The 22,192-nt window shown below is 56.4% G+C and overlaps 1 protein-coding gene across 4 annotated transcripts in view; it reads right to left on the reverse strand.

The window, feature by feature from the left end:
• The window catches only part of B3GAT1 (beta-1,3-glucuronyltransferase 1), a 69,420-nt gene extending 49,978 nt beyond the window's left edge, over positions 1-19,442 (reverse strand). Inside the window, exons 1-3 of one of the 4 annotated variants that reach the window (XR_008620306.2) lie at positions 14,883-19,280; positions 13,929-14,044; positions 11,768-12,608 (exon numbers count right to left, since the gene is read on the reverse strand). Coding sequence is in view for 1 of the 4 variants with exons in the window: in XM_055095130.2 (XP_054951105.1) it covers positions 13,929-13,941 (13 nt within the window). In the remaining 3 variants the exon portion in view is untranslated. The other 3 variants (XM_055095130.2, XM_008973241.4, XM_003819836.5) reach the window with 3 other exon arrangements.
• Between the last annotated feature and the right edge of the window lie 2,750 nt (positions 19,443-22,192).

Here is a 22,192-nt window from a genome sequence, read left to right on the forward strand (position 1 = left end):
CCTCTCTGCAGGAATTTGTGGCATTTGGTTTTGTTTTGAGAGACAGGGTCTCACTCTGTCACCCAGGCTGGAGTACAGTGCCATGATCACAGCTCACTGCAGGCTTGAGTTCCGGAACTCAAGTGATCCTCCTGCCTTAGCCTCCCAAGTAGCTGGGACCACAGGTGCCTGCCACCATGTCCAGCTAATTTAAAATTCTTTTTTGTAGAGACAGGGTGTCACTATGCTGTCCAGCTGGTCTCAACCTACTGGGCTCAACAGATCCTCCTACTTTGGCTTCCCAAAGTGCTGAGGTGACAGGTATGAGCCATGGCACCTCCAGAGAGGAATTTGTCTATGGGTTTTAGGGTGCTGTGGGCTGTGAATAAGGACTAGGGGGTGTCTGAGACTCAGATGGGAAGGCTCTGATTGACCCAGGCTGGGGCAGAACATGTGAGGCTGGAGCATGTGCAGGGGTGGTTCAAGGCTGGCCGATTGTAAATGCATGGAAAGGTTTTCTTCTGAGCCTGCAGGTGTTCAAACGAAGGCCTCAGCAATGCCTCAGTCCCTGAGGAGAGGAGCTTATTTAATTTCACTCAACAAATATTAATTGAGCGTCTGTAGCAGGCAAAGCACTGTGTTGGATTCTGTGGGCAATCCAGCAGTATGGGTGGGGAAGCTTTGCTCAGTCTGGAGGGGAAGAGACGACACAGCTCGCTCCAGTGCAGGTGACGTGTGAACGCAAAACGTTCCCAAAGGCCTGCATGCGTGTGCGTGGTAGGTTACAAACAAGCTCAGACACTGTCCGAGGTACTCATCCCTGGAGGACGATAAAGGCCTTTTTACCCAGTAAGATGGGAACAGTAGTTAAGTGGTTAATCAAAAAAGTCCATTAAGGCGAAGAATCTTTCCAAATGATACATACATGCCATACATTTCAATGTAAGTAACTCGCAGAGCCAGTTGTCCGATAGATGATGTTTCCCCAGGACTGCACAATGCATGCTAATTTTTCCCAAATCCGAACGACCCATCCTTGCTGGCTCTCAGCACTTCCGCTCAGCCGACACGGGGTCAGGGAGGTCTGTGCTGACCGTCTGACATCAGCCACGTCGCAGCGTCCCGCTGCGATCTCGTTTTGATTTCTTTAAAGTGATTCAAGAGCTGAGGAGCACTTGGTGAGCAGTCTGAGTGTAGCACCCTTTAGAATATGTAGAATGTGACTTTTCCCTGCCAGCCTTTACCTAATTTGGAGAACTTTTTTCTGGACTCACCTTATGAAATTTTCATAGAAACAACACATTTACTTCAACACGCTATTTCAACAGTTTACATGACATTCTGTGATGACAGTAGCAAGCGAGACGGTGAGTGCTGCGAACAGGCTGGGAACCGGCGTCACTGACTCTTGAGGGCGTGGGCTCAGTGGTGACAGCAGAGGGAGCCCCAGGCATCACCAGGCACCAGTCAGTGTGCTGTGCGGACCGGATGCAGAACACCAACCGGCTGGTTAAGACAGCTGCTGTTCATATCATCTCTGTCACCCAGGAACCCGAGTGCCCCCAAAGAGAGGGAGGGACAGGCTTTGCCCCACAGATCTCCAGGTGCCCCGAATGGGATCAGCGGATTAGTATTGATTCTGCAGGCGCTGCTCAGGAAACGCCTGATGCCACAGCTAATCAGCTCCCAGCCCAGTCAATCCATACTTCATTAACCTAACCCCGGCCCTCCCGCCCCCAGCACCACCGCCTCCCGGGCCCACCACAGCCCTGCTGGGGGGCAGGACACAGGCACTGACCTCACACCATATAGGAGCCACTTTCCCAGGCCCCTGCTCCTCCTTTGCCCTGGTCACCGACTGCAGAGGGCTGGGGAGGGGCCCCATAGCAGATTCCACTCTGCATCTTACATTGAAACAGTAAGACTGCCTTTTCCATAAAGCCCAGTCCCTCGATGGTCAGAGCGGCCACGGCATGAGGCAGACACACAGATCTCGCCCCATTTTGCATGTGAGGACACCGAAGCTCAGACAGCCTGAGTGATCGGCCCAAGGTCACTGCGTTAGGTGTCAGCAGAGCTGCTCAAACTCAGGCCTTGGCCTCTGTGTCCAGTGCCACCCGTGCCCACACCACGTCCCCCTGCAGACCCTCCCCTGGCCCACCCTCGTGCCCACCCACTGGGCAACCCTGCTCCAGGGCCAGAGCCCCCTGACCTTTCATCCCCTGCATGGCCTACCTCAGTGGTCAGGCCGAGTGCCCCCAGGAAGGCACTGCTGCTCTCCCCCCACCCTGCCCTCGCCATGCTCATGGAGGAAGAGTGGCAGGCTTGGGCCCTGGGATGTCTGCACTCTGCTTCCCAGCCTGGGTCACCGCGGGCTCACACTTGGGACCGCTGATGGAAGGGCAGCGTGAATTCCAGAGCTCAAACCATCTTGTTCCCTTCTAACTGGGAAAACCCAGCCAAGGACTTGGGCAGAAGGAAGTATTAGTTTTGTTCTGATTTGGTGCAGAGACTACTTTCACGCTTTGGTTTTCTTCCAGCATCAGAAATGTAATTCACTGACTTTTTTTAGGTAGTTCCTTTGTTTTTCTTTTTTTCAGAAATAGTCTTTGGCTTTGATTTTGATTATGATTCAGTAAAAAATGGAAATTGGGGTTTGGCTTAGTACAGTACTCTGCAAGTCAAAGTCCATTCTGGCTGACTGCAGGAATCTCAACCGAATACACTGTTGGCCCCGGCTGGTGTCACTGAAGTTCCCTGAATCATGTAGCTAGTGGTCTTCAGGCAGCAGTTCATCCACTCACCCCAGAGCCTCCATGCAGGACCCTGAAGCAAGAATTGGGGCTTCACCGTGTGGCGACATCACATGCTGCTGCTCTCTGCTGGGGCACGCCCGGGGGCGGGTGGGGAAGCGGGGATGGGCACACAGATGCTCTGCAGGGGGACGGACAGCCGGAGAGGGAGCGGCAGCTGGAGAGAAGGCTAGCTGAAGGAAGCAAACCTGATAAAGGATTGTGGGACGCTGGACAATGGTGAGCCAGGCCCGTGGAAGACCCCAGAGAGGAGCCATCCCACAGCAGGTCATGATGGGTGATGGGGGTGGGGGTGCTTCTGCTTGGCCGAGTGGAGGAAGGGGTTCGGCAGGAACGTGCTAACCATGACCGGACGATGGTGCACAGAGCACCACTTGGCCACTTGACCCCAGCCTGCGTGATAGGGATTACTGAGGGTCATGCTATCTTTGGGATTTGTGGGACTGGCAAGTAGTCCTTGTACAGAACCCTGGAGCCCAGCCTGGGATTGGGGGAGAAGTCTGGTATTGAAAGGTGCTCACTCCCCAACCTCCTTTGCCCTCCCTCCTTGCTACCTTTCCATCCTTGCCCTAGGCCCATTCTAAAAGCCAGGCCCACTTTTGGAAGGAAATGTACCCACTCCCAAGACAAGTATATTCATTTCCTATCCTATTGCTATCTAACCAATTCCTACACACTTGGCAGAGGACAGCCCCCATTGGCTCTCTTCAGTTCCTACGGGTCAGGAGTCCAGGGTCTCAGAAGGCTGCAAAGTATTGGCAGGGCTGTGTTCTCATCTGGAGGGCTGACTGAGGAAGACTCTGCTTCCAAGCTCACTTGGGTGGTGGTGGGACTGCGGGCCATGGCTTCCTGCTGGCTGTTAGCTGGGACTGCCCTCAGCTCCTGGGAGCTGCTTGCAGATCCTTGCCACATCGGTTTCTCCAACATGGCCACTTACTTCGTCAAGCCAGCAAGGAAGGGATCTAGAGCCAATCTGCCAGCAGATGGAATCTTACAGAGCACAGTGTAATCCTAGGAGTGATGGCCCAATGCTTTTGCATGGTCTGCTGGCTAGGAGCTGGTCACGAATGCCATCCACACCAAAGGTGAGGACTGCACGAAGGCATGGGCACCGGGGGGTGGGGCTTCCAAGGATACCTGAGAGTCTGTCCCCCACACCAAGGTAGATGGGCCATGTCTGGCCCTCAGCTCCTCAGACCCTGCCTAGTCCCATAGCTACTGAGGGTGACGGCAGAACCCAGCCACAGTCATAGCCTTCTGCCACCCCCCTGCCACCACCTCTTTGCTCTCCTCTGTCCTGGAAGAGCCACGCATGGAGGAGCCGTGCGATGCAGAAAGGTTCTGAACCCCGCAGCCAGATGACCCTGTGCACCTGCCAGCCTCTTTCTGCCTCTGCTACGGGATTCTGGTGAGGTAACCTCTCTGGGCCTTCATTTTCCCATCTGTAAAACGGGAATAAAAATACTGCTGCTACCACTAGGCTGTCAGGATAACTAGAAAAAAAAAAATCAGGCAAACCGTCTGCCACATAGTTGGGCCAATAAAGAGCAGCTGCTGTCACTGCTGACCTTGCAGCCTGGAAGGGCCAGGGAACAGGTCTGCTCGGCCTGGCTTCCTGCTGCCTCCTTCCAACCAAACTCCAGGCTGCTTGCTGGAGGGCAGATGGAAGCCACGGACCTGAAAGCCCCATGTCACCCCAAAGAAGAGGCAGGTGGAGAGAAGAGGGTCTGGGATCGTCAGAGGAGAAAACACCAGCACGAGGCCCCTGATGGCGTCCTTTGATTTCCCTTGGCCTCAGCTTCCCCATCTCTCGCACGGAGCTGCTACATCTCTTGTTGTCTGGCACGTCCCATTGTGACCTAACACACAACCTCAGATCCAACCACCATCTTTCCTCTGGAAGCAGCTCTCATCCAAGCCCCCTTCTTTCTGTCATGGTCCCGGCATGAAAACCTCAGGGCTGCCCTTGACTCCACCTTCTCCCTGCATCAGCAGGGCCTCAGCTCCTTCCACTGCTGCCCCGGCCTAGGGCTCCATCCCCTGATCCTGGGCCAGGTCAAGTTTTTACCCGCAATGGCCCTTATGGTGATCTCTCTGACACCTGCCTTTCCTCCTCAATTCAGAGTCCACACACTGTCAGACTCTCCAACCCCAGCCTGCGACCTGCTCAGATCCTCCTGTGCACTCCTGACTGCAACGTACCCAGCCTGGCACTCAGGGATGCCTGCCCTGCGCCTGCCCACCACTCCCACCACGTCCCTTCTGTTCTCTCCTGTTCCCTCCTGTTCCCTGGCCACCTCTGCCCCGCCAGCTTCCATCCCTGAAATTCCAACATGGCACGCTTTTCCTCGTCCTGTGGTGAGATGCAACGTGGCCCATGCCAGAGGGCAGTGCCCCATTCCCACCCAGAGGGTAGTGCCTCATTCCCATGCCAGAGGGCAGTGCCCCATTCCCACCCAGAGCCGCGGGGGGACCAGAGCCAGGGAGAGGGTTCTCAAGTTGAGTCAAGATGCCCAAGCGCAAACCAGGCCTGGCCATTGCAAACCAGCACCCGTCTCGTTTCCTTCCAGCTGTCAACTGCTCCCTTGCCTGGGCCTCCATGCCCTGCCTGCTCCTCTCTGCCAGGCCTCGGCCAGGGTACAGTGCATGTGGGGGTGTACCTGGGCCTGAGTGGCAGTTAGGGGGCCCCACAGTGAGGAACAGCAAGCATTGGTTTGGTCCTGGTGTCCCCTCCCCCTTGCCCAGCACTCTCTCGAGGCTGATGATTTGGGGAGATGCCAGTCTGACCACAGCGACGCAGGTGTCTGCTCCCTGCCTGCTCCCTGTCCTCCTCAATGCGTTGCTTGGAATTCGACTCAAGAAAACCCCTGGGGTTGAGTATTCTGTTCTGACAGGGCATCGAGGCTGTGCTGGCCACCACAGAACTGCCCGCCTGAGTGACTTCACAGGGCAGCTGGCCTGCTGCTTGACACCCATGTGCATGCGTGTGTGCATGTGTGATCATGGCCGGCACCCCGTGAGTCAGCACACGTGTGTTCACAGGCACGTGTCTGCACGCTCTTAGCTGGGTATCGGTGTTGCTCTGTGCCCTGTTGACAAATCCACAATTGGGTCCCTGTTCAAATAAAAGAGTAGCTCATGTGCCTGTCCTTGGCACCCAATGGCTTCGGATCCTGGAACATAGATGGGGTGATGCCAAGAGGCCAATTCTACTTTCTCTGCAGCACTGGGGTTTGCGGGGGCTGCTGCCCCTAAAAACTACTAAATACAACAGCTCACACACAATACTGATTTATGGCTTCCAAAATGATTGCACATTGGTTATCTCATTTAATGTTTAAACCCTTGTAATCCCAAAGGTTTGTTCATGTTTTACAGATGAAGAAACTGAGGCATGAGGGGGTTGAGTGACTGTCTCAAGTGTCCCAGGTCCAGGTAGAAAGCAGCCATCCCCTTGCACTCCTCTGGGCAGCAGTGGCCAGGCAGGGGTCCTTGCCGTGCCTCTGTCCCACCTCTCCTGGCCCTGGGTCCACTGCTGGCTCCCTCCCGGGCCCTCTCCTGCCTATGGCCAGCTGGCCCCCGGCCTCTGGGGACATACGGGTTTCTTCCTAGCTGTGTGCTCCGGGCAGGCCTCTGTGCTGCAGCTGCACACCCGGCTGGCAGCTGAGACTTCCCTGCCCTTGTTCATCAGAGCTAGTGTGACCTTACACTTCCTGATACAAACCAGGATGCTTTTGAAAAGGCGATGAGCTGATATGATAATGGATCAACAGCAGGTCTGTTCTGGGTGCGGTGGGTGGTGGGTTCTCCAACCAGAGCCCACTGCTACCTGCGTGCAGACTGGATGGTTTCTCTGCTTTGCTCCCTCCCCACGGGGGGCTCACTGCAGCCTTCATGAGCTGGTGACCCCAGAATGGCTCCTCTCGCCTGTATGATGGGAGCAAAGGGGTTCTCACTTGCTCCTGTTCAGAGGTTTCCCCACATCCCTGCCCGCCTTCAGCCTCACCTCACCCGCTGGAGACAGGTGGGGTAGAATCAGCCGTGCACATCATTCCAGCTCTATGAATAGACCACGCCAGGATTTGGGTCCTGCCCTTGGACCCTGGTTCCAGCAAAATGCTCTTAACACACCAACCAACCTGCTCCCGTTCTGAGAGACTCCCCAGCCAGCCAGCAATGTATGCACCCTAGGAGAGGCCTGTGGTTTGCTCAGGACACCCATGGGTGGAATGCTGCCTCCAGTGGGCACACACCCACCACAGGGCGCCTGCTCAGTGGGGACCAGGCCTGTAGGGCCCCAGAGTGTGAGGCACATTCTGCTACCCAGTGAACGGCAGGGTCCAGGGGCAAAAGCCGTCGAAGCTGCTGCTGCTAATAGCACTGACCTCCCCTTTTGCCAGGCTGCCCAGCAGTGGCAGAGGGCAGTCCAGAACCCAGAAAGGCTGGGATGCCCTAGAATCCTGGACCCTGGAAGCTAGGAGGGCTGTGACCCTCGCCTCATCTGACCCTCTCTACAGAGGAGGCCCAGCCCAAGGTTGCGCTGCTTGGGATGCTGAGTGCTGGTTGCAGCAAGGGTCTCTCGTGATGGGCTGGATGAGTGTGTCCATCCACAGCATGGAGCCTGGCACAGGTCATGGTGACTGACTTGGTACCTGCTGGAGCCCAGCACAGCTTGGACATAAGCAAGCCAGGTGACCAGGTGGGTCTGGCCCTGGAACTGAGTGTCCAAGGCTTGGGTTAGCTGAAACAGCCCTGCAGAACCTCTCAGGCTGTGAGCAAGGTGGGGACATCCCAGAGGGAGGATGTGAGCAGCCAACTGCCCCACAGTACTGCCTTCCTGCTGTCATGCTGCCCTAGGCTGCTCAGTTTCCCTTGGCGCTGTTGTCTCTGTGGTTCTGGGTGAGGTGCTGGCGAGGGGAGACTCTCCTGGGCTCTGTGCCTTTGGCATTCCCTCTCCCACTCTGAAGCCTTCCCTGGCTCTGGCCCTGCCCCGGTCTGCTCACTCAAGGTGCACACACTGTGGGACTTCCTGCCTTGGGCCCTGCCTTTTGCTTGCCGGTTTTCACATTTGCACCCTAGCCCCGAGCCAGAAGCTCCTCCGGGGGCGCCTGGTCTTACTCACCTCTGCATTCCCACACCAGGGCCCAGAGCCCAACCCAAAGCAGGAGCTATGCCAATATCCCTGTGACTCAGTTTCCTCACCTTTAACTCTCACAGGGCTACTTTCAGATCAAATGAGGGAATCAACGGAAAACACCTAGCATAAGGCCTGGCACACAATTGGCACTATGAATGTTAGATCATATAGAACACAGTGGTGAATACAAACCACCACCTCCACCTTGTTTTAAGATTCAGCGGATGGCTAGCCATGTGCAGAAGAATGAAACTGGACCTCTGCCTCTCACCATATGTGAAAATGAACTCAAGATGGACCAAAGATTTAAATGTTGTAAGACTTCAAACTATCTAAGAATCCTACAAGAAAACCTAAGGAACACCATTTTGGACATCAGCCTTGGGAAAATTCTTATGGCTAAGTCCTCAAAACCAACTGCAAAATACAAACAAAAATCAATAAGTAGGACCTAATTAAACTAAAGAGCTTTCGTGCAGCAAAAGAAGCTCTTAACAGAGTGAACGGACAACCTACAGATCTGCATCCAACAAAGGTCTAATATCCAGAACCTACCAGGAATTTAGACCATTTAAATGCAAAGAACAAACACCCGCATTAAAAAGTGGGCAAAACACATGAACAGACACTTCTCAAATGAAGACGTACAAGTGGCCAACAAATATGAAAAAATGCTCAAGATTACTGATCATTAGAGAGATGCAAATCAAAGTCACGAGACACCATCTCACACCAGTCCGAATGGCTATTACTAAAAAGCCAAAAAACAACAGATGCTGGCCAGGCTGTGGAGAAAAGGGAACACTCGTACATTGTTGGTGGGAATGTAGATGAGTTCAGCCACTGTGGAATGCAGTTTGGAGGTTTTCAAAGAACTTAAAACATTTGACCCAGCAATCCCATTATTGAGTGTCTACACAAAGGAATATAAGTCGTTTTACTGTGAAGACACATACACTCATATGTTCATCGCAGCACTATTCATAACAGGGAACTGATGGAATCAAGCTTGGTGCCCATCAGCAGTAGACTGGATGACGAAGACGTGGTACACATACACCACAGAATACTACGTAGCCATAAAGAAGAATTAAATAATGCTTTTTTTGCAGCAACATGGTTGCAGCTGGAGGCCATTATCCTAAGTGAAGTAACACAGGAACAGAAAACCAAATACTGCTCACTTATAAATGGCAGCTAAACGTTGGGTACTCTTGGACATAGAGATGGGAACAATAGACACTGTGGAGTCCTAGAGGGAGGAAGAAGCGGGGGGAAGGGTTGAAAAACTGCCTACTGGTTACCATACTCAGTACCTGGGTAAGAGGATCGGTTATGCCTCAAATCTCAGCATCACATAGTATACCCGGGTAACAAACCTGCACATGTACCACTGAATCTAAAATAAATGCTGAAATTATAAAAAATAAAAAAAAGTAAAACTCAGCTGAATCCAAGTGCCTGGAAGAGGAAGGGCAGAGGAAGGAGGCACCTTGGCTCCTTCCTCATGGCTCAGTGGCGACCAGCCTTCGGGCAGCCTTTCCAGCACATTCCTCTCTCCCCAGCACGAGGCGGTGCTGTGGCTTGGGCTCAGTGGAAACTGGGCACACCAGCATGCAGTTGTGACAAAAGGGTGTGGCCCGGGGCGGGGGGTGGGGGGGCAGCCTGACCACTGTCGGGAGGCGGGGCCCCTGGAACCTGGCGCTGTGGCCCGGCTCCCCCTGTTCCTGCTTGGAGGACGTGCCCCTGCACAGGTGGGCCAGGCGACAAGGCACTTTCTCATGCCTTTTCCTGCTGTAGCCTCGGTGCAGCCACCTGAGATGAGGTGGGCACCCATCCAGTCACCCTGCTTCTTCAGGTGGGGAGACTGAGGTTTGGAACTGACACACTGAGCTAGAGTCAAGTCGCGGGGATGCCCCAGTGTGCGGTTGCTGCTTCCCTCCCGTCACCCTGCCCAGTCTGGTCCTGTGTCTCTGCCCAGCTTCCCAGAAAGGCACTCAGGAAGGACCGGTGATTTCAGAGATTCCCCATCCCTCTTCTCTTCTCCTGCCTCCAGAGCTGTCAGAGAACTGACTTGTCCATGGGGCTCTAGGGCCAGTGAGCCCTGGGCACTGTCACTCCCTGCCCCGTCTCCCCAGGATGCAGGCTCAGGCTCCTGGAGAACTTTCCTTTCACCACCTCCTACTTCCAGGGCTCCCCCACCTCCCTCTGTTACACCTGCCCTGCCCCTAAGGTCCCTCCCTCCTCTGGGGTGTCAGCTAACCCCACTGTCTGAAGAAGAAACAATTAACATAAAATGTTGACCTGGGTCAGGCACAGTGACTCATGCCTGTAACCCCAGCACATTGGGAGGCTGAGGTGCGTGGATCGCTTGAGGTCAGGAGTTGGAGACCAGCCTGGCCAACATGGGGAAACCCTGTCTCTACTGAAAATACAAAAATTAGCCAGGTGTGGTGGCAGGTGCCTATAATCCCAGCTATTGGGGAGGCTGAGGCAGGAGAATAACTTGAGCCCGGGAGGTGGAGTTTGCAGCGAGCTGAGATTGCATCACTGCACTCCAGCCTGGGCAACAGAGCGAGACTCCGTTTCAAAAAAAAAAAAAGTCGAAGGGGCTTGGGTAGGGGACTTGCCCCCTGAGCACATGTGTGAACCAGAGTGGGCAGTGTGTGCCCTACACAGCAGAGGGGGTGTGGATGCGATGATCCCGCCGTCCTCAGTCTCAGTGCCCCCGACAGTAGAGTGTGCTGATACTATCTCTGGGTTTCCCAGGCCACCTATCACACAGCGAGCACCAGGGCGGCTACGGATCCACGGTCCACCACCGACATGTAGCCCAAGGCACAGGCTCAAGACGGGCCTCCACATACCTGGGGGAGGGGATCTCCAGGCTCTCCTGGGCTCCTATCCCCAGGTAGACTCTAGGAGTACCCGGCCGATTTCTTTCTCGGGGTCCCGGGAAGGCAGCAGGGATGAGAGCAGGAGGCTGGCATCCCTTCACACCGGTACGTTTGCCTGGGACATGCTTCCCTCCCTCATAGTCCCTCCACTTGCTGAGTTGCTTGGCCCCCAGGACCAGGCCAGGTGCACTCAGCCCAGGGGCTTCACACTCAGGGCTGGGCACCACAGGGTGCCTGGGCAGCCCTGGATGCAGGAAGGGAGCCCCAGAGGCCAGACCAGATGCCAGGTAGAATGGGGTGCCTCCTTCTTGATGCTCCCATGACACTGTGACATAGCTTCCCTCTGGGCAGAAGTATTTGCTGGGTGGCCCCTCTGCTCAGACATCTCCTGAGTGGGAAGGGCAAGTGGGGAGAATTGCCATTTATTGAGCTTTTGCTCCATAGCCTGGCATCAAATAACCTGTCAACCAGATGACTGGATAAAGAAAATAAAGAAAATGTGGAATACACATGCAATGGAATATTATTCAGCCTTAAAAAGGGAGAACATTTTAACACATGCCCTGACATGGACGAACCTTGAGGACACTATGCTAAGTGAAATAAGCCAGTCTTAAAAGGACAAATATCAAAGGATTCAATTTCTATGAGGTATCCAGAGTAGTAAAATTCACAGAGACAGAAACTAGGATGGTGGCTTGTGGGGGCTGGGATGTTGTGGAGAATGGGAGTCATTTAATGGGTACAGAGTTTCTTTCTTTATATATATATATATTTATTATACGTTAAGTTCTAGGGTACATGTGCACAACGTGCAGGTTTGTTACATATGGATACACGTGCCATGTTGGTGCGCTGCACCCATTAACTCGTCATTTAGCATTAGCTATATCTCCTAATTCTATCCCTCCCCTCTCCCCCCATCCCACGACAGGCCCCGGTGTGTGATGTTCCCCTTCCTGTGTCCAAGTGTTCTCATTGTTCAATTCCCAGCTATGAGTGAGAACATGCGGTGTTTGGTTTTTTGTCCTTGCGACAGTTTGCTGAGAATGATGGTTTCCAGAATGCGTACAGAGTTTCCAATGGCCGAGATGAGACAGATCTGGAGATCTGTTTCACAACAATGTAAATATACTCAGCACTGCTGAACTGTGCACTTGAAAATGGCTAAGATGGTAAGTCTTATGTTATGTGTTTTTTTTAATCACAATGAAAACGAGTCTGTCATTCATCCAGAACATCTGTTTAGACACAGTCAAGGACGGCACACTCCTCGGGGCCTGCACCCTGGGCTTCAGTGAGCATTCACGGCTGGGTTGGGTGTCTGTGTGTGATCTCAAGCATGCACCTTCCTGGGAATCACGGGGTGACAGGCACCAGGTATGCCTGCGGGAGGCCCCCCTCCAAGGCTCCAGGTGCCTCGGAAGAGTGTGCACGCCCCACTGACAGCCTGCAACCGCCTCGCTGTCCTCAGGCCTGGGGAGCCGCAGAGACACAGTGCTGGAGCACTTGTTCTGAGAGAGAGATTTATGTGTGGGAGAAGCAGCTAATATCGACAGGCAATGAGTTAGGAGAGTAATACTTCAGCTACCATGCAGAAACTCTCTGACCGTGAGGAAAGCAGCTCGCCCGGAGGCTGTACTTCAGCCCAGGCAGGCTGGCAGAGCTGGGCCGGGCCTGTGTCGGTCAGCTGCAGTGTGGGTGCAACTGGCCGGTCCCTTGGCCTCTCTGGGCTCAGTGTCCTCCCCGTGCCACGAGCGGCCGTCTCTCCCACTCTGTGGTCTGTGGATGAGGGAAGAGGAGGGAAGGAGAAGGGCTGGGGCAGGCAATCTGGGTTGGGGGGGTGATGATATTGTTGATATGCACCTACGGCCTGCCAGCAACACCACGGGGGTGGCATTTGCCACAGCCCTGCCTCACAGGGACCCAGCACCGGCACTCCTTGGGGGTCAGGACTTATCTTCAAGGGTGTCAGAGCAGTGGTGACCTCCTTAGGCTTCGGAAGATGCCCCCAAGGGGACACCCCATCAGCTACGGGGACCCAGAGGGCTTCAGGTCCGGGCTAGGTAGGCACCGGGCAGCCCCAAACCCAGGTCTGAAGCCACGGAGGGTCCACGGATGGTCACCCACCTGGTGAGGTCCCGTGGTCAGGGTGCGTAGACACACTCTGGCAGGCTAGCAATTCACGGGTTTCATTAGTTTGTCTGTATTTTTAATTTGCTGCCTGTGGCCTGAAGGAGCTGACCTTCCCCAGGGCTCTGTCAGGGATAGTTGAGGTTGGTTTTCCTGGGTCCAGCCATCTGAGGGAGAAGAGAGGAGGTGAGGGGCCCTGGGAGTCTCAGCGTTGTGCCCCGACCCCGGGGGTGGCAGCCCCCAGCCCCACACATCTGCCTGCCAGTAGTACCAACAATCTGCCCGGGAGGGCACTGGGGCATGCAGCCTCTGCCTTGTGTGAAATTGCTCTGTGGCCCCTAGACAGGAGCAGGGCTGCTCTGGGTGTCTGTCCCCTCATCTGTGAAAAGAAGGGAGTAGCCCAGGGTTGCACAATCCAACTTCTGGGAGAAGGCTGGCAGCCAGGTAGCCTGGGGTGTCCGGCACCAGCCTGGCTACCAATGGCCAGCTCCTGCCCCTCAGGCCAGCCCTCACCTTCCACCCCTGGTGGCTTGGTGGGCAGGGTCCCTCCCTCTGGCCTCCGGCTTGGGTCGCTCTGTGGAAGTGATTTTTCCAGGTGAGGAAACGCTCATGCAGCCCTGTCCCTCCTGTCTTAGACGAGGAAACTGAGGCCCCACCAGTGTCTGTGGCACAGTGAGTTGCAGATGCAGCTGGGACCAGCACCCGGGGGGCTCGTGGCAGCACAGTTGGCCTCTGAGACCTGCAGGCTCTGCTCCCTCCACTAAGCCCACAGCAGCCTCTGGGCTCTCGCCCTCCAGACCAGGGAGGGGTGAGCCCAGGCAGGGGCCTCTCACATCCCTTCTCCATCCCTGCTCGGCATGGTGCTGGCTGGTGGCAGCTAACCATGCCTCCTTTGCTGCTCTTATTCTGAAAGTGTGGGGGCTTAGCAGATGCTTTTTAGTGACAAAACAGAATTTCAGTGGCACTCACCTCCAAAAAGCATCAGCCCCTCTATCTGGCTGCGTCTGCACAAAGCGAGGTTGCTTTCCTCATCTCATTCTAGCTCCCTGGGCTTCAGTGAGCACTCAGTCAGGAATAATCCCATCCTAGGGGAGGAGGTGGAGGCTCAGGAAGGGTCACAGAGGTAGCCAGGACTTGTGTTGATTGGGTGGGTGGGGGGCGGCCTGGCAGAGTGGGCTTTTCAATAAGCCTTTAAGTGAATTGTTAAATAAATGAATAATAAAAACGGCTTTCTATTTTCAAATAAAAAATAAAAAAGCTCTTGCTGTTGCATGCTCTGAGTGATTAGCATGATTAACTGTAATGACTCATTTCCTCCTCAGAAACATCCTATTATTACCCTCATTTTAAAAGCGAGAAGTCTGAGGCACAGAGAGGTTAAGCAACGTCCTGAGGCCACACAGCTACTAAGTGGCAGAACTAGGACCTGAATCCAGCCAGTAGGACCTGGCACTTAGCCACCCTGCCAAAACACCTGTGCAGGCTCAGGTCCACAACACTCTGCCCACTAGAACTTTCCGTGCCCAAAACACCTGTGCAGGCTCAGGTCCACAACACTCTGCCCACTAGAACTTTCCGTGCCCAAAACACCTGTGCAGGCTCCGGTCCACAACACTCTGCCCACTAGAACTTTCCGTGCCCAAAACACCTGTGCAGGCTCCGGTCCACAACACTCTGCCCACTAGAACTTTCCGTGCTGCCAGGAACGTTCTGTATCTGTGCCGCCCAAGATGGCAGCCTCTAGCCACATGTGGCTGTTGCCCACTTGAAATGTGGCTGGTGTGACTGAGGAGCTGCTCAGGGTGGGGACGGATGCAGCCCCCCCATGCCCAGTGTGGGGCTCTAACAGTTTCTGAACAATGCACAAATGAGTAGCCCAGAGTTCAAAGAGAGACTCATGGCCTGAGAGGCCAGACTGCTCACCTGCCACAGACAGAGGAAGCAAGACGGGCAGAAGGGAAGGAGAGGACCCCGGCCCACATAGCCAACCAGAGAGGACGGGCAGAGCCAGGCCTCCAACTACAGTGCCACTGGCACTCCCCACGCCGTGCCGTCATGTCTCCACTTCCCCGTCCCTCTAGGTCTTCTTCCTGTGAGCAGAGAGCTGGCTCACATTTCCCACGTATGAGAACAGAGAGCTCCTGCCATGGCTCAGAAGACAGAGCCGTGGAATCCACAGCCCCCTGGGCAAGGTTAGTCCTCAAATCCAGTCAACTCTTGATCCAGACTCATACTCTCCACTTTTGCGCTTATCAGAGGCAAAGCCTTAATCCCTGCCAGGCACTTGGCGCGGAGGCTGCCTCCTGCCCTGCTGTCAGCTGGTGTGTGCACAGGGAGCGCAGGCTCATTTTAATATTGGCTGGAGCTAAACCTCATTAGAAAAGTAAATTTGCTGTAGCTGCAAAAAAAAAAAAAAAAAAAAGCAACCCACATAACCCTTCCAAAGCTAAACAGAAAACACTAGATTTGGACTTTTGGATTATTTGATGTTTCATGTTCCCAGCACCTGGTGCAGAGCCTCCAACACCGTAAGTGCTTGGTCAGTGTTGGTGCAAGAGAACTGAATTTTGGGGGCTCTCTGACCACCCTGTCACCTTTCAGCATGGATAAGAAGGGCTCACAGATCTGAAATTTTTGTGTCAAGATTTATTTTTTTTAGACAACCATTTGCTGATAAATTGGAAGGATTACATTTAACAATAATTAGACACGAAAGTATTATTTTGTGTTTGGCAAGGACGAACTCTGAGCCAAGGCAGGCTCTGGGTTCTTTGGGTTGGGATAAGGAAGGGTGGGTCCAGCCCAGTGCCTGGAGGTGTGAGGACTCAGGCGGGTGAGGAGGGAGGTGGGACAGCCTGCACTGATTCCAGTGGGGTGAGGAGGGAGGTGGGACAGCCTGCACCGACTCCAGTGGGGTGAGGAGGGAGGTGGGACAGCCTGCACCGATTCCAGTGGGGTGAGGAGGGAGGTGGGACAGCCTGCACCGATTCCAGTGGGGTGAGGAGGGAGGTGGGACAGCCTGCACCGATTCCAGTGGGGTGAGGAGGGAGGTGGGACAGCCTGCACCGATTCCAGTGGGGTGAGGAGGGAGGTGGGACAGCCTGCACCGATTCCAGTGGGGTGAGGAGGGAGGTGGGACAGCCTGCACCGATTCCAGTGGGGTGAGGAGGGAGGTGCGACAGCCTGCACCGATTCCAGTGGGGTGAGGAGGGAGGTGGGACAGCCTGCACCGATTCCAGTGGGGTGAGGAGGGAGGTGGGACAGCCTGCACCGATTCCAGTGGGGTGAGGAGGGAGGTGGGACAGCCTGCACCGATTCCAGTGGGGTGAGGAGGGAGGTGGGACAGCCTGCACCGATTCCAGTTGGGTGAGGAGGGAGGTGGGACAGCCTGCACCGACTCCAGTGGGGTGAGGAGGGAGGTGGGACAGCCTGCACCGACTCCAGTGGGGTGAGGAGGGAGGTGGGACAGCCTGCACCGACTCCAGTGGGGTGAGGAGGGAGGTGGGACAGCCTGCACCGATTCCAGTGGGATTGGCTCCAGGGCTGGCCTGACACTGCTACTCCAAATTCTAGAGCCATCCTCATCCTGGAAGGAAGGGGGTGAGGGTGTATAAAATAAATAGATTAAATTAAAATTCATCTAGTATTTCTTCTAAAAACTGGTGAGATGACAGTTTCCCAATTTATAGACTGCCAGGAAGCCAGGGCTTAGAGAGCTCTGTTTTTTTCAAAGTCTACTCGGCTAGCCACAGATGGAGCTGAGACTGGACCTCAGACAGCCTGGCCAAGGGCCTGTCCCCACTGCACTTCTTCCATGTCCCCTGGCTAGTCTTCAGTAGGGTCCCCAAAGGTCTTTTTGCCTGGGGACCTGGGGAGGGGGTGCATGACTTCTCTTCTTCTCCTGAGTGCCAGGTTTCCCCAGACCCCACATCCTTCCCCACTGCCCTGCATTCCAGGACCAGGAGGGCTGGGGCAGGGCCAGAAGATGGAGAGGAGCCCTTAGCACTGTGAGATGCTGAGGGGTGAAGGGTGTCCCTGAAAGTCCCTGCAAGCTCTTGATGTGCTTGACCTCATAGCCTGGCCTCCCTCTGCCTTTGGGCTTCTGTCTAAAAGACCCTCACATTCATGAGAGCCACAGGAGAGCAACTTCCTCAGTAGAATGTCCAACTGCTCTAGTGAGGGGCCTCCTGCAGGGGTGGACAATTGCTGAGGTCGATGTAGGGGAACAGGGGGAGGCCCCCAGCCTGCCCCAACTCACCACTCGGCCCGCCCTGACTTCTGCCTGTGTGCCTCCCTCTGCTGTCCGCCAGTGCGCCTCCGTGCCTTTGTCTCTTGTCTCACTGCCTCTTTCTCTGCCTGAGTCAGGCTCTCTCTCGGATTCCTCCTCCTCCTGAGCCCGTTCCTCTCCTCCTCTCCATTCTCATCAGAGAGGAACACTCATCCCTCTCTTCCAGACACAATGGAGCACCATGCTCCTGTCCACTCAGCCTTTCGGTTGGTGCATCCTCTTCCCCATCTCACACTCCCAGCTCCCGGCTGGCCTCATCACCCTGTGCTCCACAACTAGGAAAAGTATATCTGACTTGGTCCCCTTATCCCCGAGAAACCACTAAGAGAACCTTCAGGTCTCCCGAGAAGCCGAAGCTGAGGAACTGGGCTTGCCCCAGGGCATCCTCCTGTGAAGCTCCTTGGTCTCCGCCACGGGCTCCAATCCTGTTGCTGGAGCTTATCTCCTCAGTGATTTACCTGCCCCCTGCTTCTGGTGGAACAGTGAGTACCTGCCCAACCAGAAACCTACACACACATATTCAACACAGCGCCTGCAAGCTTCCAGCTCACCTGGACCTGGAGTGATCCCCAAGCATCCTGGAGTCAGGCACAGAAACAGGAACAGCGAGCTCCTGGCTCCAGTGCTGAATGGGGCACAGATGCATTAACTCTCCCAGTCCCATTAACCTTAGCAAGTATTTCTGCTTCCATGAAAAGGGGAAGAGGGAAAATGTCTCTAAGCTCTGGAACCTTCGGCAGTGCTGGGCATGCACTGGGCAGAGTGAGAAGTCTGTCTGAAGACCCTGGGAAACAGTCTTCACCCCATGGGAAGAAAGGGAAGGCTTGATGTTTGGTCCAGTAAGGCCATTAATGGTCACCAACTGAGCAGACTCTGGGAGGAAATGTCTCAGTCTCTGCAGTGGCTACCAGCAGAGGTAGGGCGACATAAGCACAGAAGACAAATCTTAGAAAACCCTAGAACAACAGTCCTGTGCAGCCACATGCCCCACAGCCCTAGTAACTTAGGGAGTGATGTGCCTCCCATTTCCACACAAACACATCCAGGCATTGCACAGTGCTAGGCCCTACGACGTCCGTACCCCAACATTTTCAACAGTGCATGCTACACAGCCCAAGCTCTAGGCCCCATTGGGCACCCCACCTACGCAGGTGCCCATGCACTGGGCTAGCAACTGTCAGTAAAGGTCCCCTTCCTGTATGTCCAGAGTCCTTCAGCTCCAGCTTCTACAAGAATCCATGCAGCTAGGCCTGGCTGGGGGAGGAAGGGGACAGGGAAGTTGGCCAAGGCTCCCATGTGTGTGCATGTGGGGGTGGTTCTTGACCTTAGCTGCTTGGTATGGGGCTGTCACCTCCTTACCCTGGCACTGTCGGACCTGGTGGCTTCCTTCTCTATTTCCTGCCTCAACTCTCAGCCTCCTTTTTCTGGAAGTTGTGTGCTCTGACTTTGGAGGGATTGGGACCTCAGACCTGAGCCCAGTGCAGAAGGGAGGGTGGTGAACTGGTCGCGCCTCCTTCCTCCTTGCTACACCGAAGGTCCCAAGGGCCCTTTGCCACCCTTGCTACCCCTGGGTCCCTCAGCGTGCCCCGCAGAACTCGGGCCCCCTCAAGAGAGTTAACTTGGCAGTGCCCAGGAGCCAGAGAGAGATCCAGAGAGGGCTGTTGGGCAGCAGGGGTGGGGAGGTGGGGGACGACTGACCCCTGACTCCTCATCCGGCCACCAGAAACCACCTGCTGAGGGGGCCAGGAACTGACGACTGAGAGCCCAGGCCAATTGTTAGAAGCTGCTGAGAACCAGCTCTTCCCCTAATCCCGGTCGACGAGGGCAGGCTGTGCCGGGTTTTGTTTCGCAGCCCCTCAGCAGCAGCGCCTCCCAGCCCGAGCTCGGTTCTCGGCCCCCTTTCCAGCTGCCCCCAGCGCGCGCAGCGCACACACACACCCCAGCGCGCGCCCGGGAGGACATGGCGTGGGCACCGATGGGGACGCAGAAAGGGGCTCTGTGCGCGGCGGGGCGCCCGCGGGGGCGCGGGGAGCACTGACCTGCGGCGACGAGTCCGGAGCGTCTCTGGTGCGGTCCATCGCGGGCAACGGCCCCTACGCCCCGGCCCCGGCGCCCCTAGACTGCTGCCCTGGGCCGCGTGCGGCTCCCTCCCCGGGGACTGTCGGGCTCCGGGCCCCCGGGGGCCACTTCATAGCCGCGGGGTCCGCGCGCCCGCCCGCCCGCCCGCCCGCAGCCCCGCCCGGCCCCGCCGCCCCGGCCCGGCTCGTTCTGGGCTCAGCGAGGCGGCGGCCGAAGGCTGGGAGCGCGCGGGAGGGAGGGCGCGGGCAGGGAGGCAGGGGGCGGGGGGCGGGGAGCGGGAAGGGGGAGCGGGGAGGGCGCCGCGGGGAGCAGGCGCGGGGGGCGAGAGGGGCGAGGGGGGCGCGCGGCCGGAGCCGAGCCGACCGGGCCGGCGCAGAGTCCCCGAGGTGGCGGCGGATGTGCCGGTGCCGCCGCGGCTCTGCCAGCGCCTCCCGCCCCGCCCCCACCCGCTCTCCGCCCCCGCCCCGCCCCCGCCCCGAGCCCGCGCCAGCGCCGGCGGGACCCGAGCTGCTAATGGTCGGTACCAACCTCGCCAGCCTAGGCGGGGGCGCGAGGAGGGAGGCCGGCGAGGGGACCCCCCCCCCCAGGGATTGGTATCACCTCCCCACCGCCCCCCACCCTCCCCCGGCACCGTCCCCCGCGGAGGCGGCTCCTGCTTCAGGCGCCGGAGCAGGGGTGGCGGGCAGGGGCCGAGCGCACCCCCAGATCTCGGCTCTCGAGAGTTAAAGCTCGGCCCCCGCCTGCACCCCCATTCCACCCCGCCTCCATCCTGGCTGCTCCTGGCGCCCAGCTTGGCAGCTTCTCTCAAAGGGTGATTGTTTCCGGCCGGGCTGCTGCAGGAGGGTGGGGGGGACGGCGCTCTGGGACCGAGAGGCCGAGCTGGGAAGCCGGTGGGGGATGCGGCTCCTTCCTTGGCTTCAGGCACCCCGGATGGGAGGTGGCTGGTGGGGGCGGACGGTGCCGTGCCGGGATACGGGGTGCAGGTGTGGGGTGGTCGCGGGGGTCCTCAGGAGGCGGCCGTGGGGCGGCCCCACCTGTGGGCTCTGCTGCCCCGTGGAAGGGCACCTCGAGCGGCCGCGCGTCAGCCTCACCCCAACCTCCCCTTCCGGGCCGGTGCACCCGGCGTTCCAGAGAGAGGGCCGGGAGGCCTGCGTGGGCGGACGGGCGCGGGGAGGCCGGGGGCAGCGGGATCTCCAGGAATTTCCCGGGCCTCTGCCGCGGTGTGTTGGTCGGCGGGGGACGGAGGCCAGTGAGTGGGCGCGCACTTGGACGTATGTGGGTGCACCGGTAGGGTGGCCCGAAGCCCTCTGTGGAGCTATATATTCCAGATACTCCTTCAGCTTGTCGGAGACTTTGAAGCCATCCTTGCACTCGTTTTAGAGGTTGGCATCTCCCGGTGCTCTTGGACACCTGTATTCAGGCCACACCCGCTGTGTCCTCTTCACAGCCCCAGGAGAAGGCCACCTCCCATGGCGGGGTTCGCGGCGGGACCAGGGACTGTCGGTACTTTCTCTAGGGTCTCCCTCCTTCCCGGGAAACCAGTTCCAGCCCCACTGCTAGGCACTGCTTAACCAGAGCTGTGCCCCCGTACTATGGGCTGGGGCTGAGGACCACGGGCCTCTTTTCCATCAGCTTTTCTGCCCTGTTAGGACCAAGCCGGGCCCTGCTCTCCCCACTGAGGATGTGCAGGTGGGGAGGGGGCAGAGACTCCAGAATCAGCCACTTTGGTCAAGATTTTGAGGGGAGGAAGGCACCTCACCGTCCGTATCATGCCACAGACATGTGAAAGTGTCCTTAATGACTGTCTCTAGGGATAACTGCTCCTCCTTGTCGTGCGCTCTTTCATTGTTGTGCTTAACAGCCCCCTTTGCTGGCAAGAAACTTCCTCTGAATCTAACCTGAGTACCTCCTGCTGCAGTACAGGAGCATTTCCCCCTTCTCTTAATGAGTGGAATCCCAGCCAGCCCTGCTCCGCCTTCTTCTGCCCCTACTACAACCCTCTCTTTTAGACTCTGCTAAGAGGCCTTTCCTAAGTCGGTGTTCTCTGGTATTTTCCTAGTCTCCATACTCTGCTTCTCCTTAGACTCCACACCAGCTGAAGGGAGGGGAAGGGCAGGTGCAGAAGCAGGATGGGCGGGGGTACCAGAGAGCACCAAGGAGGGGCCAGGCCGTCCAGGAGGGCACATTGCCTCCCTCCTCTGCTAAGCCAGCCAGCCGCAGTCACACAATCACCAAATGGGAGGACAGAAATGACCGTGAAGACTGTCTCGTTCCACACCCTCATTTTACCAACAGGGAAACACACCCACGAGGGGTGATCTCAAGAGAGCTCAGGGACATGGCGACGAGGAGGCCTGGGTTTCAGGCCGATTCTGAAGGCACTAGCAAAAGACTTCCCCTCAGGGCTGGTTTCAGTAATGAAACAGAGGGTTGGACTAAGTGGGCTGTGGTCCGACTTGTCCTGCTGGGCTGTGGCTCGGAGATGCTGTCTGCAGGGGTTCTCGGCTTTACCTCAGCATTCTGGCAGGAACAATTGTGATAATAAAGCCGCTTTCAAGGGACCTGTCTTGCATCTTAGTTCCAGGCTCTGTTTACAGAATTTTTAGTATTAATTTTTAGAGCCAATTTAAAACAATAATAGGAGATTAAAATTAGCATGATAAGGCTCAGTGAAGAGACAACAGCCTGCCATTCGTTTTGGTGGGAAGTTTTGGCAACATCCCAAGTGTATGGACACACACAAATGTACTGACATCTACGCGGGCACAAAACATGCTCATAGAGGCAGCTACACATGCAGATTCACCCACATGAACACACACACACACTCTGAAATACATCATGTGCACATGTAAACGCTTGCACA

This window comes from Pan paniscus, chromosome 9, assembly GCF_029289425.2.
Source record: "Pan paniscus chromosome 9, NHGRI_mPanPan1-v2.0_pri, whole genome shotgun sequence".
NCBI lineage: Eukaryota > Metazoa > Chordata > Mammalia > Primates > Hominidae > Pan > Pan paniscus.